General features: G+C 43.9%; 1 protein-coding gene and 1 long non-coding RNA gene across 3 annotated transcripts in view; one reads left to right on the top strand and one right to left on the bottom strand.

Moving 5' to 3' along the window:
- Positions 1-4,492: 4,492 nt before the first annotated feature.
- Positions 4,493-4,954, bottom strand: LOC148002522 (uncharacterized). Its single transcript, XR_015633283.1, has 2 exons — positions 4,809-4,954; positions 4,493-4,722 (listed from the first exon to the last, which is right to left on the bottom strand). It is a non-coding gene; the product is annotated as an uncharacterized LOC148002522 (long non-coding RNA).
- A 231-nt stretch (positions 4,955-5,185) lies between these two features.
- Paxbp1 (PAX3 and PAX7 binding protein 1) overlaps positions 5,186-17,008 on the top strand; it is a 29,421-nt gene continuing 17,598 nt past the window's right edge. The window contains 7 exon segments of one of the 2 annotated variants that reach the window (NM_001426992.1): positions 5,186-5,626; positions 6,924-7,052; positions 11,798-11,974; positions 12,865-13,086; positions 13,600-13,703; positions 14,557-14,774; positions 15,283-15,472. In NM_001426992.1, coding sequence (NP_001413921.1) covers positions 5,281-5,626; positions 6,924-7,052; positions 11,798-11,974; positions 12,865-13,086; positions 13,600-13,703; positions 14,557-14,774; positions 15,283-15,472 — 1,386 coding nt within the window. In that variant the 5' untranslated portion in view covers positions 5,186-5,280. 2 annotated transcript variants of the gene reach the window in all.

Below are 17,008 nucleotides of genomic sequence, written 5' to 3'. Positions count from 1 at the left end.
ATCATAGGTGTATGCTGCTCACCAGAAAAGTCTAGACCAGAAGTAGATTCACTCACTTCAAACCTAACAGAAAAGTTCTCACGGGTACCCTCCACTTCTGGATTGTAGTTTATTCCAGATGTAGTCAAGCTGACAAGCAGGCATAGCCACCACAGGTAGTAATTTCCAGATGTTCTATAGCTTCTGAGTTTACTATGGGCCCAGGTACTGCCTCTGTTTCAAGTGGGAAAGCTTGGAGAAACCTCGATGGTTCACTTCGGGTCAGTCAGGACAAAGTTACCCCTTTGGGGAAACCTCATTGGTTCACTTTGGATCAGTCCACTTCTCATCAGGACAATGTGCCCAGTCTTTCTGTTATCTGCATTATTTTTCTTTGGAGAGGAAGTTACCAGAGGTGAAGGGAAACTATCTATAATTATTTTAAGAACCTATCAACTTTGGTAGCTTGTAACAAATACATTGATATGTTTTGGTATTAAGATATTTAAGATATAGAAATGATATCAACACAAAGTAGAATATTGCCACCAGGGAACAGAATATATGCCAAATGCCTACAATGACAAATGCTACTTTAGCTCCTACAAAGACAGCAGTAAATGAAATAGTATCTCTTCTGCTCCTGCAGCTCCAGCTCCTCACACGGAGACGGAACTGAAAAATAACAACAACAAAACCCTTTCCCACACAACTCAATGCTGTCAGTGAGGTAAGATATGGAAATGTTTAATTAAATATAACTGGATCCATTTCTATTTTCTAGATTAGAATCATTAAGCCTAGTAGTGGTGGTGCACTACTCTTATCCCAGCACTTGAGCAGGCAGGTCTCTGAGTCTGAGGCTAGCCTTGTCCAGGATAGTCAGGTCTACACAGAGAACTTTTGTCTCAAAAAAACCCAAAAGAACAGCAACAACAAAACAAAACAAACAGAACCAAACAGCCAAACCAAAAAGAATAGAATTAATATTAAGATTTCCATAGTTGGGCAGCATAGTAGAACACATACACACACACACACACACACACACACACACACACACAGAGAGAGAGAGAGGGGGGGGGAGAGAGAGAGAGAGGAGAGAGGAGAGAGAGAGAGAGAGAGAGAGAGAGAGAGAGAGAGAGAGAGAGAGAGAGCGCACTGTGTAGGCATGACATTGGTAGCAGGTGAGCGAGCCTTGAGGGCATGAGCACAGGCGAGCCAGCCCTGCTTGTCTGCAGTGCCAGTGGCATGGGCAAGGGAGAGATGCCCCCCTCCTTACCCCTTTGCCAGATCTAAAGCTACGGGATTGCCAGGACACAAGGCAACAGCAGGACATCCAATGGGGACCCAGTGGGGTTCCAGGATTTGTTGTGTAGCAGAAGCCAGAGGCCTCAAATCAGACCAATGAGTCACCACAACCAACATTTACAAACAAACAAACAAAAAAAGAGACTGTGGACAACGGGGTATACTGGGGGACACACTGTGACACACTGCAGCTTCCATAGAGAGATTATTTCTTTTTCTTTTGCAGGGGAGGTTGCAAGGGCGGAAAGGGCGTAGGGCAGGTACGAGGGGGTAGGGAAAATGAGTGGGATTGTGGTGCAATTCACAAAGAACCAGTATAAAGTTAAGAAAAATATTTCCAGAACTACATAAAAGAAACAGAGGAAGAAAATGAGGGCCATCAGTTCCTGTAATATTAGATTTTACCTGCTGGGTAAAAGCACAGAAAGTGTGGAAGGACTGAGCCGGGTTGGAGCCCGAAGCACACCCAGCACCACAGCGGCATCACTGCTGACAGGACTGTCTGGTCCAGCAGCAAACATTCTGCTATGTCACAGGAACTGACAGTCCCTGCCACACACACCTGACACTGACTGACATTTGGTAAACGCTGGTCTCCATTTCAGGGGCTAAGGCTGAGTCAGCAAATCAAACGGACCTATTCTGTCAGAACTTATGAGTCAATTAACTCATGTGACATGACAATCTACCCCAAATTGGTATAGTTGCCTGCAAAAGCCACTTAAGAACTAATTGTTTTAAACCAAAGAGTTGGTTTAACAGTCCTATAGAAACAATGGATGATGAAATGGTGCAGCAGCATTGATAAATGAATCAGTAGATCACATACTCAAAACATAACAGTGCTTTTCCAAATAATTCCTTTCTGACATGCAATTCAAGCAGCTAGTAGGGCTCCAGAATTGACGTTCCCCCAGGCCTATAGTATCTTGTAGAGGGAACTTTGGCCTACTCAGGCAGCGAGATAATGCTTGTTTAACTTTGCCCTTCTACTGCCTGGATAGGCAGAATGGAAAACCTATAAACATCTTCCTTACCTTTAATGTTTGAAATGACCAGTGTTTTCCCTTCTATACATGTCCAGTTAGCAGGTTGACAATGTCTTTTTAAAACTTCAGGATGACAGTTCAATATACCTTATCCTTTCCTTTTCCCTTGAGGTCCTGGGGAACCAAACAGGCCCTTGCACATGGCAGGTGGGTGTCCTCACCCATCTACTGCTTATGGGCCTTAACTTTGCTGTCTGTTTACTGCGAATATATTTCAGGGCGCAGGGCAGGTGTCTGGAAGCTGACCAGGCACAACTGGATCTTTTGTTATGGAGAATGGGGGTTCAGTCTCACCAAGCATGCTCGGATGAGAACTCCAGCAATGCTGAGCAGTCAGAATATAAGCAGCAGGAGTAATAGGAGGAGAGTAGAAGTCACATAACACTAACTTTCCCGTTCATGGAGAAAATGGTTGGAGAGGGTGCTTTCAGCTGCACATCTGGGTCCTAGGAGGGCAGATCTCAAGTCTAACCAAAGGGAACTGGAAAGGAAAAACCCAAAGTATATGAAACAGAAAAGTGGGATCTCCTACTTCAATGTGGAATTTAAATCTCAGTGAAAATCTGAGGGTATGGTGTAGGCTAAAAGATGAAGTCATGTCTGTTGATACAAGTACAAACTGTAAACGTTCTACACAGGGTGAGCTAGGATCAACAAAATAAAAAAAGATGCTACCTGGGGCCCCAGCAATTCCAATCTAGCCTCATAGATGTGACAATTCTTCAAAGCTCTTCACAGCAGCATTGACTATTATGGTATAAGGAGATAGAGTTCCACTCTTAGGAGTTTCCATAATTTTGTAAAATAAACCAACAGTCACAGATTAATACAGATACACTAGTGTCCCATAAAATATGAGACTCAAAGGAGGAGATGAAACTTTAAGAACATGTGAGTACAGAGACGATGGGAGTTGAGGCTCTGGGAGACAGGTGGGGGCTGGGGGCAGATGGGTAAAGCAGGCAACAGTATGGTGGATAATGCTCATCTCGACACGTGGTACGTCTCTTGGGGGACATAAGTCATGTTGAAGTATCCCATAGGTGCCTGGAATCCAATTGCACGTTGGCCTCCTCTCTGGTGTTAACATTCCCTAGTTGATGAGATTCCCAGGGCTGGGGCTGGGGCAGGGGGTGGTGGTGGTGGTGGTGCTTATACAATTGTGTTTCCTTTTTTGGGAACTCTATCTTCAGGTCAAATGGAGAACTTCAGGGGAAACCTCTCTCTGTAGTTGTTGTTAAAGAGGCAAGTGAGGTGATGAAAAGGGCTTAGTTCTCCTTTAAAGTACTCAACAAGCCCAAAGCCCTATAGTTTTGAGGTTTAGGGATTTTTGTTTTTAAAGATGTATCTTAGGCTGGTCTCCAACCGGAGGATACATGACCTTCCTGCTCCACTTTCTAGTGCTGGGATTACGTCAATTAACTGGATAATTTTAATGTTTTTGTTTTATTCTTTATGTATATCGGCCCACATGCTTTGTATGTGAACTCTGTGTGTGCCTAGCCCACGAGGAAGCCAGAGAGGGTTTAGGACCTCCTAGAACTGAGTTAGTTATAGTTGTAAGCTGCCATGTGCTGAAAACCAAATCCAGGTCCTCTGCAAGAGCAGCAAAGTGCTCTTAACTGCTGTGCCATCTCTCCAGCCACTAACTGTACATTTTAAAACCGTCTCCCTTTTTACAGATGATGTGCAAACATCATGCTAGACAATACAGCCGGGCGCTACACGCATGCAGAGGCCAGAAGAGGGTGTCAGATTCCTGGAACCGAAGTTGTGAGGGTTTCTGTGGGCGTGGGTACTGGGACTCCAGCTTAGGTCCTCTGGTTCTAAACTGCAGATTCACCTCTCCGATTTTTTTTTTTTTTTGGCGGGTTTTGAAACACGTAATTAAGTTGACAAACACTTCTACCCACGCACCTTGATATGCTAAAGGGAAAGATAAGATAATCAACTTTGGTAATGAACCTCGTAACCTGTGTTAGCTCAACCCCATGCAATCGCCTTAAGACCTCCAAGGTTCAGATTTTTTTCCCTTGTGACAGTGTGAAAAGACACATTTTCCTTCCGTTTGTTTCAGAAATTCACTCTGCTTCGTAAAATAGTTCTATTATTGCTAGCTAACTTGGCTTTCTTACTAAGCCACCCCAAAACACTTTGTTCTCCTGGAAATGTCTCTTGTCTTTATTTGGTTTTCCCCAGACAGGATTTCCCTACATAGCCTTGGTCATTGGAATTCCTTATGTTCCTCATGCTGGCCCCGAATTCAGAGGTCGGTTTGCCTCGAACTCCCCCAGTGCTGCTGGGATTAAATGTGTGCGTCCTCACGCCGGCTTTTTCTCATGGAAGAGAGCCAATGCCTTTGAGAGTGTGTGCGTAGATAAAGCTGTAGGAATTGAAAGTATTAATAGAGTTACTGATCTGCAGACCTACCTGGTAGCATCACCTCGCATTAGTAATAGGAATACTAACCATAGGGATACACTTTGCCCTCCCAAGCCCAGGTTAACTGACTCGTCCTTTCGCTTCTCCCCGGCCTCTCGCCTCTGTTTACCCTGCAAGCGCTGCGTGGGAGGCTTCCACACGTAACGGCTCGGTGTAAGCTCAGCCGACGTATTGCAGCAACACGCTCAGCGACCACAGACTACACTCTTTCCTCTCATCTCGATGATCCTCTTTGTGACCTGTGGAACAACTCTGGAGTCGGAGGGTTCCGTGCCAACAGTCCCCCGCGTCGCTAGAGGGCAGTGCAAAAAGACTCCGCCCAGGTATTGGGCGCGAGGAGAGCGTATGCGCATGCGCGCTCGGCGTTGCGCCGTACCTAGCTAGAGCCGCGACGACCCGGCTGGAGCTCTCGCGACTGCGCGTGCGCGGTGGTGGTCTCCGCGCTCCCTCGTCCTCTCAGTCTGCGAGCGGCTGTGAAAGCGCGGTGACGGCGGCTGGGATGTTCCGAAAGGCCCGGCGGGTGAACGTGCGCAAGCGGAATGACTCGGAGGAGGAGGAGCGGGAGCGAGATGAAGAGCAGGAGCCGCCGCCGTTGCTACCGCCGCCGGCCTCGGGCGAAGAGCCTGGCCCTGGCGGCGGCGACAGGGCCCCCGCGGGGGAATCGCTCCTGGGCCCGGGGCCGCCGCCGCCGCCCTCCGCGCATACCCCGGGCCTGGGCGCCGAGGCTGGGGGCGGCATCCCTGGTGGCGCGGAGCCCGGCAACGGGCTGAAGCAGCGCAAGAGGCCTCGCGAGAACAAAGAGGTGCCCAGGGCCAGCCTGCTGAGCTTCCAGGACGAGGAGGAAGGTGAGCCCCCGCTCGGCCCACGCGGACTCCGAGCCCATGCTCACCCTAGTGCCGCGCCCCTTTCCCCACCTCCGGCCTTCTGTTCTGCCTGGGGTTGCATTCCCGCGCTGCCACCAGCCGGGTGTACGACCTGTGCCGTCCCTCCTCCCACTGTTAGAGCTCTCATCAGCCATCCTGAGTGGAAGAGACGGCCCGATGCTCCGTGGACCCGTCTCCTACCTTGGGAGTTGCAGACCGCATGAGTCCCTCGGTTAACTGCCTGCTCGCAGTTCTTTGCAGGCCTCTGTACCTGAGGCTTGTTGGCGCCTTGGTTTAGGCATCCTTGGTTAAGAAGGCCTTGGTTAAGAGGAGGACCGAAACCGGGGCTGGGAACAAATCTGGAGCTGCAGCCCTGGTTCCGAGTGACCTTGATCCAATACGTCCCTTGCTGTTGTCCAGTCTTGTTTCTCTGTAGAAGTAACTGGGCGGAGCAGATGTCCTCTGTAGTAGTGTTGGCTCTTGAAGCAGAGGAGGGACCAGGGTGCAGGGATTTAGATTTTACTTGTACCCCAATATCATGCTACGAAAAATGGGATAAGTTTCGAAAGTCTTGCGTCATGATTTCAAATGCTTTCATGTTTCTAGAAAGATGGGTGATTTATCTTTGGCCTCCCAGGTGCTTGATGATACATGGGCTGTTTGAAATGTTTTGTTCTTGACTTGGATTTTCAAATCAAAGATGAGTGATAAGTCACTCAAACTTAGTTTTGCAAAATGATTTACTTTAGGCACAGTTTTGAAATAACTGTTACTGTGACCAGAGTTATTCAGACGTAGCAGAACTTTGTAATCTGGGGTATATTGTTTTAGGTTTCCTGAGTTAATTATTTTAAGGAAACATCGTAAGTATTTTTTTATCCTGAGATAGATGAAATAAGCCAAAAATTAACAATTTTGAAGTTCCTTGGTTACTCATTAAATTTTTCATTTAATTTCTAGAATCGATACTATTTTTTGTTTGTTTTTGTTTTTATTTTGTTTTGTTGAAACAGAGTCTCTATATTATAGCCCATAGACCAGGCTGATCTCACATTCAGAGATCTGCCTGCCTCCACCTCCCCAGTCCTGGGGTCCCAAGCGTTTGCCGCCAAGCCGGGCAATATCAGTTTTTGAGTCTACGATAGATTGAAATACATTTCAAATTTTGTAATGACTTTTGTGTGTGAAAATCTATTGGGAGAACTCAAGCAGCATGAAGGCATGAGAAAGGAGCATTTTCTGAGTTTGTGTCTTACAAATTCGTTCTGTTTCTCTTAAGAAAATGAAGAAGTGTTCAAGGTAAAGAAATCAAGTTACAGCAAAAAGATAGTTAAATTGCTTAAGAAAGAATATAAAGAAGACCTTGAAAAATCAAAGATCAAGACAGAACTCAGCGCAGCGGCTGACAGTAAGTATTAGATAATTCTTTCAAGTGAATGACAAATATGTCTTTCCCACAGTGCGAATCGTGAACACCTGCTAACCGGTGTCCACACTGAGGTCCAGTACTGTCTATAATGGGTTGTTGCTCCTGAGTTCTTGCTGATATAGAGACTGTTGTGTGGAGAGGGAGCAGAGATTCCCGCTTCAGACACGGAGACAGATTTTTCTGTTTAAAAGTTTTGTACTGTTATTTCACAGAGACAGACGTTTGAGTTCTGGTAGTATTATAAATAACTCTTAAAGAATTTGTAGGAAGTTAATGTTGATAATACCAGTATTCAGCAGCCTTATTTGATACTAAGAGACTGGGGACATTGTCCTCTCAAAACTCAAGTTTAAATCTTTCTCTCACCTCACTTTTTCTCTTTTGCTGGAGGCAAACATTCTAGCAATAAACCAGTCCCAAGGTTTAAATGTTTCAAGCAGTTACTGTACATGGATAATGTTTGTATTCATTATAATTTAAGTTACTCTTATACCCATGTTTCAGAGAGACCTTTATTTCAAAGGCTTAAAGAGAGTATTTCTCAGATTCTCAGCTACAGGCATAACTTGAATAAGAATGCTATTATATATCAAATTACAAGTAAGCAATGGATACTGTTTTGTAAGTATTCAACAGAAGTGTTAGCAGAAAGTCCAGAATGTAGGTCAAAGTTTAACTACACATTTTCAGAAAAGGGGGAACAGCTTTGTAGTAAAGTGGGATGTGAAGCTGGATAGTCGATGATTAGAATTCCCCAAATAGAAAGTGTGGGAATACCACCAAGGAGCAAGTACTTTTGACTAGCTCTGTGTGACGTGAATAGTTCAGTGTTTGAAAGTAAAGAAGTTGTTGACATGTGACGGATTTATAAAATGCAGTCAGGAGTTGCTGTCTGTAGTGGCTTGCCAAGACACGACATAATAAATAGCTTTTGAAACTATAACCTGTTGACAGGTGTCCTGAATTGCTATCAGGAGAGATTGGAGTCCTAAAACAGCTGAAACACGGTAGCCAACTTTGATCCACAGTGCCTTAGAAGGCTGAATAAGGTTGACACTTTCCCTGGCCCTGGGAAGTTGTGGATGTGTTAAAGGTGATAACTGTTGGCACTCGGGAGGCCGAGGAGGGTGGGTCTTGTGAGATTGAGGCCAACCTAGTCTCTAGTCGAGTTCCAGGACAGCCAAGGCATGGGGAGGCGGGGTCAGAGGGGGTAGAAGGTGTGGGAGGGGGGGTTTGCAGAAACCAGCTTATTTGAGAACCATACCTAAGAAAAATTGAAACACTTCATGTGTGCTTTGCTGTTAGAAACAGCAGACAAATTGAAGCTTTGTGCAGGGTAAATGAGAAGTGTGCGTTATGTTGTGGTAGGGAGGGCCGTGGGATGAAGAGTATTTTAGAGAACAGAGCTATTTCTGCATCTTGGGAACTGCTCCGCTCCTTGAGTTGTTGAGAACTGTGTACAGTGCCTCAGAGGGGTGCAGAGTGGAAATTAAGAAAGGCCTGGGAGTGTGCTTACCACTCATTGCGGGGTTCAGATTGAAGTCAGGAAGTTCTTAAGGCCATTTTTTGTGAACTTCCTGTGTCCTACCATTACTGGGTTCTGTACTCATGAGGGAATTCAGTGTTTTCTCCAGAAGTAGAACTTCTGTTGGTAGGTACCACAGGTTGTCCTTGCTGTTCTTGAAGCAACAGTCCTGGAAGTGTTGTTAACACATCATCCAGTACTCTGTACCTCTGAGTACTTTGGGAGGCAAAAATGACTTAACTTAAAAGCAGCATTGATGAAATTCTGACTTTGTGGTATTCCTAAATTAAACTGAAGGGCTTGGTGGAGCCTTGTCAAGGCAGGCTCTAATATGTGCCAGGCTGGCCTCAACCCACACACGCAGGGGTAGCCTTGAGTTTGATCATCTTGCTTCTGCCTCCTTATAGCTGTGGGCCCCCATGCCCAGTTCATGTGCACCTGGGGATCAAACGTAGGGCTTCATGTACTCTAATAACTGAGTTACGTTCTTCTAGAGCGTAACATATGCCTAAGTTTGTGCAGCACTCAACGTGCATACATTTGAGGCGCAGTACTGAAAGAAAAAAATACATATATACACACATACATGTGTAATAACTTTTAAGTGAGAATATACTGGGGTTGTTTACTCCTATATACCCATGAAGATGCCTGTGTTTTACAAATGAAGGAAAACCCCTCAGGAATATAGCAAATGTTGACAATATAAAGGAACTAGAATATTTCTGCACTATTGGTGAGGAAGGTGAAGAGCAAATACTGTTTGATTTGATTTGATAATCGTTGATATTTAGAACAGTCAGAATGAATAGCTAGGGTCGTTGCTAGGACCTGGGCAGAGGCAGAGATGAGTATGTGAATAGACCAGAAGACTCAGGACTGACGCTTGTGACAGACACAATTCGAGAAGAAACAAAGGCAAGCTCCTGAGGGATTGTGTACGCCTATTCATAGCACTCACAGCAGCTAACACATGGAACAGCATGTCCATCTGCAGGTGAGCAGCTTGGTGTGGCGTGTGCATACATGCAGTACAATACAATACTGAAGCTTGGGAGGAAGCTGACACAGGCCATAATTGAGAAAATCTGGGGACATTAGACCAAAGCAGCTAGGTAATTGCCAACAAATGCAGTATGGTTCCAGTCACAGAAGACTAAATAGGCCAAAGGCCACAGCTGGCCCAAGGGCTTCAGGGGCCTGGGCAGAAGGAGGAGGAGGGTGGGCACAAGATATTACTGCTGACAAATGTAAATTTGTGAGTAAATGAGCGGTGCTGATGGCCACACAGTATGTGAGTGGATTTAACACCGAATGGAAACTCCAAAGAGACTGTGCATGCACATGTCACGAGGGGAGGTCAGAGGACAGTTTGCAGGAACCACTTCTTGCCTTCTACCATATGGGTAGTGGGCATGAAGCTCAGGCCAACAGGCTCGTAAGACACTTCTCTCTGCTGAGCCCTCTTCATATGGTACATTTCAAGTTTATTTTACCGCCGTAATAAACTTCGAATAGTGACCTGAGAGGATTAAAATATCTATAGAATCCTTCATCCTCTGAGCACATCAGATCTGTTTTCAGTCTGAAAGGCCACTGGACGTAGAGTGGGGCTGGCTAATTTGTTCAGTGGATAAAAGTGCTCATTGCCAAGCCTGACCATTTTAGTTCCGCTCCCACAAATCCATAACGAGAAGGTGAGAATTGACTCTTGAAGGTTGTCCTTTGACCTCTATATATATGCTGTGAGACCATGTGATGACACATGTAAATAAGTATGAAAATAATTTTCAAGTAAAAAGGTACTTCATGTAGCCATGTGACTGAACTGATTTTTAAAGCCTCAGGCTTCAGTGTGCACTTAGGGGGATGTTGGTGACAGGCACTTGCAAGCAACGGAAGGTCACACTGTAACGAACAGCACCCTGACAAATCAGAACGAGGGTGGTCTGAGTTTTCTTAGCCCAGGGCTGCTGTGTGTGGCATGGTCTGAGGAGGTGACCCCCTGAGGAGACAGACTGTCTTTCTCTTTTTTTTTTTTTTTTTTTCTTTTCTTTTTTTCGGAGCTGGGGACCGAGCCAGGGCCTCGCGCTTGCTAGGCATGTCTTTCACTTTAGAAGGAAGTTTTGCTCTTCTCTTTCAATTGTCCTCGTTGCACCCCCAACGAGCATTATCCACGTGAGTGGGCCAAGGTCAGACACTTAGGATTTTCTTTTTTTTTTTTTTTCTTTCTCTTTCTTTTTTTTGCCTAGAACAAGTAATAGCAGAGATAAAGTTAACAAGGACAGTTTATCACAAAGTACTCATAGTGGAAATATATTCTTAGGTCAGCCTTCAACTCAGACTGGAACTAATAGTTTGAAAATTCTATGCATTAGAATGTGGCCATTTCTGAGCTTCCAGTCAATATTCCCAATGTCTTTATAATAATTTATCTTTATTATAAATAATTTGTCTTTATTATAATTTATAATTTGTCTCTGTCTCACTTCTAGGCTTGCAGATCTATCAGATTTTCTATGTTTCATGCTCCGTACTTCAATGTTGAGTTGTGACAGGGTCAGGATTGTACAGTGTAGATGTAATTGTTGGGATCTCTTCACCCTGATGATAGGTGAAAGGTTATATTTGTACAGTCATTCAACCACCAAATATTTAGCTCTCAACAGAAAACTGTCTTAAATGCATGCAGTGTTTAGTCAAGCACCAATGTAAAGTGGAAAGTGAAATAAAAATTTGCGACTAGGCAGTGCAGACTTGTCTCACCAGTAAATAAAAGTGTGTGAGCAGGCCGTGCAGGGGTGGCTCACTTTCTAGCACCTACATGGGGTGACTTAAAACAGCCTGTAACTTCAGCTCTGGGGGATTCATGGCATCTGGCCTCCAAGGACCCCTGTGCACATGTGCACGCACCTACACGCCACATAGTCCTGCACACCTGCTCAGAATCACTTAGATTTTGATAAATTTACTAAATTTTTTACAAAGTTAACTAAAATGTCATTTTATCCCTGTTTTCTCTCTATTAACCTCACCCAGTACTACCTACTGTGCTATTTCATATTTAGGTTTGAGGTTTTTAAGTACTAGAAATAATGTCAGTTTTAGTGGATTGAGCTCAAGATTTAATAAAAAGTAACTTGATAGTTTATGACTTTCTATTTTAAACATATTTTAATTGGTCTTTTCAAAATTGCAGGTGACCAGCCTCTGGACAAAATGTGTCATGCTAAGGACACAAATCCAGAAGATGGTGTTGTCATTAGCGAGCACGGTGAAGACGAGATGGACATGGAGAGCGAGAAGGAGGAGGAGAAGCCCAAGGCTGGGGGTGCCTTCTCCAATGCTCTGTCTTCCCTGAACGTGCTCCGCCCAGGTGTGTGCTTACAGGGATCACCTAGCCTGGCCTAGGGGAACCACCACAGAAGTGCTGTTTGTAATTAGTACATCTTTGTAAGGCGAGCTTCTGTGCTTCCAGATGTACAAATACAAGAACCAAAAGCTTCTCAGTTTTCCAGTTTCTTATTGCTTAAAAAATACCTTAAAAATTGTGTGTGTGTGTGTGTGTGTGTGTGTGTGTGTGTGTGTGTGTGTGTGTTTGTGGGTATGTTCATGTAAATGCAGGTTCCTGAGGAGGCAGAAGAGTGTGTTGGTTTCCCTGGAGCTGGAGCTACAGGTGGTTGTGAGCCAGCCTCCTGATGTGGGTGACAGGACTGTCTTTGAAGAACAACCGTTTCTCCAGCCCTCCTTAATCGAAACAAATGGGCTTCAAGGAGCCAGCATAGTCCTGAAGGTTTCTCTATCTCAGGCTGTATCTCCCTCAGCCCTCTACCAGATTAAAGACTTTTAACTCTTTATACAACAGCTACAAAACCACAACTAATTGCTATACTTTTATTTTCTTACTTCCTTCTCCTATTTCTTGTAGGAAATAGTTTGTGAATCTATATACCAGTTGTGAATCTATATACTAGCTAAGCAGTTTGAAAATCAGTGCTTTTAAGTGGGCAAATTTAAACTGTGAATGAATACACTGATGTTTGTGAACAGTTTAAAGATGTCTCTGCTGGGCTGGGGAGTTGTGACTCAACCCGTTGACAGCTCGGTAGTTGGATTGCATGTAGAGTTTAGGAAGAGGCCAGTGCCATTGTCAAGCACCATGCTCACAAGACTGTCTTGGATTATTCTCTTCTTCCTGTTTTGAAGAAAGTACACTTCATAACCCAGGTACTTAAGTTTTTTATAATTCTGACAATTTGTTTCCAGGAGAAATTCCAGATGCAGCTTTTATCCATGCTGCAAGAAAAAAGCGCCAACTGGCCCGGGAACTGGGAGACTTCACTCCTCATGACAGTGAGCCTGGTAAAGGCCGCCTTGTCCGAGAGGATGAGAATGATGCCAGCGATGATGAGGATGATGATGAGAAACGCCGGATCGTTTTTTCTGTGAAGGAAAAGTCACAAAGACAAAAGATCGCTGAGGAGATAGGTAACTTGATGGACTTGACAGCAAGCGCACTGCATTGCAGTAAATTGATCCTACACTGTAGCAGCTTTGCCTACACGGCTGTTCTTCCCCAGCTCTTACTTCTTCAGTACTTCTGGGTGCGAGTACTAAGGACTTCCTGTGCATCAATTTGCACAGCTCTCTAAGGGCTCTGAAGCCATGCGTTTCGTGCTTCCCATTATAGAGTTGATGGTAAGCTTAAAAGAAACTAAGAAACTGGGGCTGGGGATTTAGCTCAGTGGTAGAGCGCTTACCTAGGAAGCGCAAGGCCCTGGGTTCGGTCCCCAGCTCCGAAAAAAAGAACCAAAAAAAAAAAAAAGAAACTAAGAAACCAAAGATTGCAAGAGAAACATTAAATACTATTTTAGCATTAAAGATGGTTGCCATTATTAAAACAGGAAAAGTCAGGAGAATGAACCAGACCAAGCGGACATGTTAGCACAGGGCCTCCTCCTCCCTGCTGTTGGATGCTGATCTCTCTTGTTATGGCCTCAGGTATTGAGGGGAGTGACGATGATGCCTTAGTAACTGGAGAGCAAGACGAAGAGCTCAGCCGCTGGGAGCAGGAACAGATTAGAAAGGGAATTAACATCCCTCAGGTAAGAAGACACTTCAAGAGTGAAAACAAGCAGACTGGATTTGTTGTTGTTGTTAAAGTGGAGAGGACCACAGTGAGTCTCTCCTCTCGGTCAGGTGTCACAGTTGGAATTGGCGTGTGGTCCTATATTCATCGGGTTGTAGAAGAAACTATGTCAAAGTTTGCTTTTTATAGTCAGACTGGTGGACCAATGTCCAGTTTCTCCAGCTAGTTCTCAGCAGCAGGGTGGGGAATCCCCTTTTAAGGTACAGAGGAGTGAGAAGGTGGAGGTTGGGCCCAGCACTCACTTAGCAAGTTTTCCAGGTGATTCTGTCACATGCTGAAGCTTGAGAAGGCTACCTTGAACCACATGTTTGTGTTTTTGTTGTTGATGTTTTAATTTTGAAGATGGGTTTCCTGGGTATGCAAACAAAGAGTTTGATAAAACCCCCTACCAAGATAGTTCCAGTGACGTGTTCTGTAGCAGCATGGAGAAAGAGCATAATGTGAGCATTTTTATATGTAGTGTTGGTAGTGTCGGTAGCAGACTGACTGTAACGAACTTTGGAGTGGCTGAAAGAGTCCTGGTTGTAAACCAAGTCACTTTTCCTGATAACACCTTACCTGGATCCTAAACTTTTTTCCATTTCTAAACTCTGAGAGACTATTTTTCTGAAAATCATTAGAAATAAAATGAGTGATTTTACCAGGACCCAAGAATTATACAACCCTATGTTTATTTGATTTTTGAAGAGTATTGCAGTTATTATCTTAATTCCTTTCTGGGAACTGGATATAATTTTTGCTGTTTGTGTTCATAACTAAAGGCATTTATTTTTTAAATTAGTTTTCTTATACATTCACTTTTTTTTCAGGTTCAAGCAAGTCAGCCCACTGAAGTGAATATGTACTACCAGAACACTTACCAGACAATGCCTTATGGTGCATCCTATGGCGTACCTTATAGTTATACAGCCTATGGATCATCAGATGCCAAGTCTCAAAAATCAGATAACACAGTCCCTTTCAAAACTCCCAGTAACGAGGCGGCTCCCATTACTATTGATTTGGTAAAGAAACAGCTTAAAGACAGGTAGGGCAGATCAACTTCTTAAAGACCTGTCTGCTAGCTTTCTGGTCCCTCAGGCAACCTGTAGTCTGGGTAGCAGATGCAGAATGCCGGCAAAGAAGACTCACTGGCCTATCTTCACAAGCTAATCAGAAGATGACTTCATGCTCTGCTCTGCTACCTTCAGGAGTACTTCTGTGGAAGCCTCAGCGTTATTAAAATGCTGCTCCCTGAGCTTGTCGAAGACAGTGCTGAGTTTTCACCTCTTGGACTCTGAAAGTGTAGCCAAGAGATGGGGGGAGACCCAAAGCAGAAGATTTTGGTTAGCCCACCAAATAACTATTGGAAGTCTAAACTGCCTTTTTAAATTTATTTTTTATTTTTATAAGAAAAGCAGTACAGACAAAAAGATGCATTCCAAGTATTTTCATGTTCTAATACTGGAACTAAAATGCATATAATATTGCAAGAGTCCTGACAGCATTGAATTCTAGATGTAAATGTGCTATATTTATCCTTTTGTGTTCTGAAGGTTGGACTCCATGAAAGAATTGCACAAAACCAATCGACAGCAGCATGAAAAACACCTGCAAAGCCGAGTGGACTCCACCAGGGCCATTGAGAGACTAGAAGGGTCTTCTGGGGGCATTGGTGAACGGTATAAATTTTTGCAAGAAATGCGAGGGTATGTCCAAGACTTGCTTGAGTGTTTCAGTGAAAAGGTAAGAATGCAAAAATAATAATCTCTTTGAATAAGGCAAAAATAGGGAGACCTAGACGGCCTTTCATAGAGCATCTTATAGTTCCCAGAAAAGAATGCACCCAGCTTTAGAAGTGCTGAAGTCATGCTCCATTTTCTTTACATCATAGTTGAGGGCAACACAGTGAGTGCTTCAAACAAATAGAGACTGTCTCAGAGTGCATGTTTTCACACTGACAAGTCCTGTCTCAGTACCATGTTAGTTGCTGGTCTGCACTGGATTGATAGAATAAAAGGGATTCACCTAATAGTGTTTTGTTTTTATGATTCAGGTCTAATTTCACTTCTACACTATTTTTTAGTAGTTCTAAACATTTATAAGTAGTGCACTATATGACAGGTTTTTGCTAGTTAGTTCTGCTTTTTATGGTGGTATTTCTGTTAGTTTTTGTCTAAGCCAACGCTTCATTCATTTCAGAAGCCATTCATTATGTTTTTATTCATTGAACATTTCTCATTTCTGAATTCACTGCTCTAGTATGACAATTGACAAAATCTTTTGAGTATATTTAAAAACGAGTTGCATATGCTAACTTCTCAAGTAACTTCCTGTTTGTTCTAAGATAATTCTCCATACATATCATGCACAGATATATAACATAATAATTTAACATTAGAAGGTGGGAGAAAGAGCGGCAAGATGGCTGAATAGGTAAAGGTGCTTGCTGTTGAAGCACCCTGTGAAGTGGGAGGAGAGAGTGGGCCCTCCTTCCACCTAGGTGTCCTCTCACCTCCACACACAGGCAGAGGCATGAGCACCCCATACATCATGCTTACACACCATCATAGGTAAAACTTAAGGAAAAGTAGATATCTAGCTTGATGGGCTGGTTTATAAGCATTAGTTGGTGTATTTCACCTCAGCTTTAAAAAATATTAAAAGTATGGTCCTTACATTTTTTTTTCCAGAATCTTGGCTAGGAAGGCAATTTTTCTTTATTATTAACTAGGTGGTTGTTGTTGTTTCTTTTGTTTCAGTAGAATCTATAGAAAGTATGGTTGGATGTTGGCTTCAATACAATAAAGCCAAAGGTTAAGGAAAGTGCAGTTAGACTTGTCTTCCTGATGGGTCTTGGTTCAGTTGTGTGTGGTCAGATGGGACCATTCGTCATAGCCTCCCCAGCACTTTGCATGGTGTGAAGTATTGTCCAGTGCCCGATGCACCTGCAGTTGTCATATCGGTTAGTTGCTTGGGGCCAGGAAGGAAACATGAGTTTAGATGTTTCAGCAAGACTGGAAGTAGGGCCTACGTGTCAGAGCACCAGAATAAGGTCCTTTCCTTAAACAGTGCTGTATGTGTGGGCATGGGCTCTGGGACCTGCTTCTGTAAGTGTCTTGGCTTTGGCTTTATAGAACTTACAAACGTAAGCAGTCAGGGTTGCAAGTGTGATGCTAAAGTGGATAGCACTGCTAGCTATGCTACCCTAGATTAAGAAGAGTTAGGACACAGTGTCTGCTTCTGTTACTGGTTCATTACTGTGCTTCCTCTTCTGCATAC

This window comes from Rattus norvegicus, chromosome 11 (genome assembly GCF_021556685.1).
Source record: "Rattus norvegicus strain SHRSP/BbbUtx chromosome 11, alternate assembly SHRSP_T2T, whole genome shotgun sequence".
NCBI lineage: Eukaryota > Metazoa > Chordata > Mammalia > Rodentia > Muridae > Rattus > Rattus norvegicus.
Note: the sequence above shows the minus strand (reverse complement) of the source record. Positions and strands in the feature narration are given on the sequence as shown.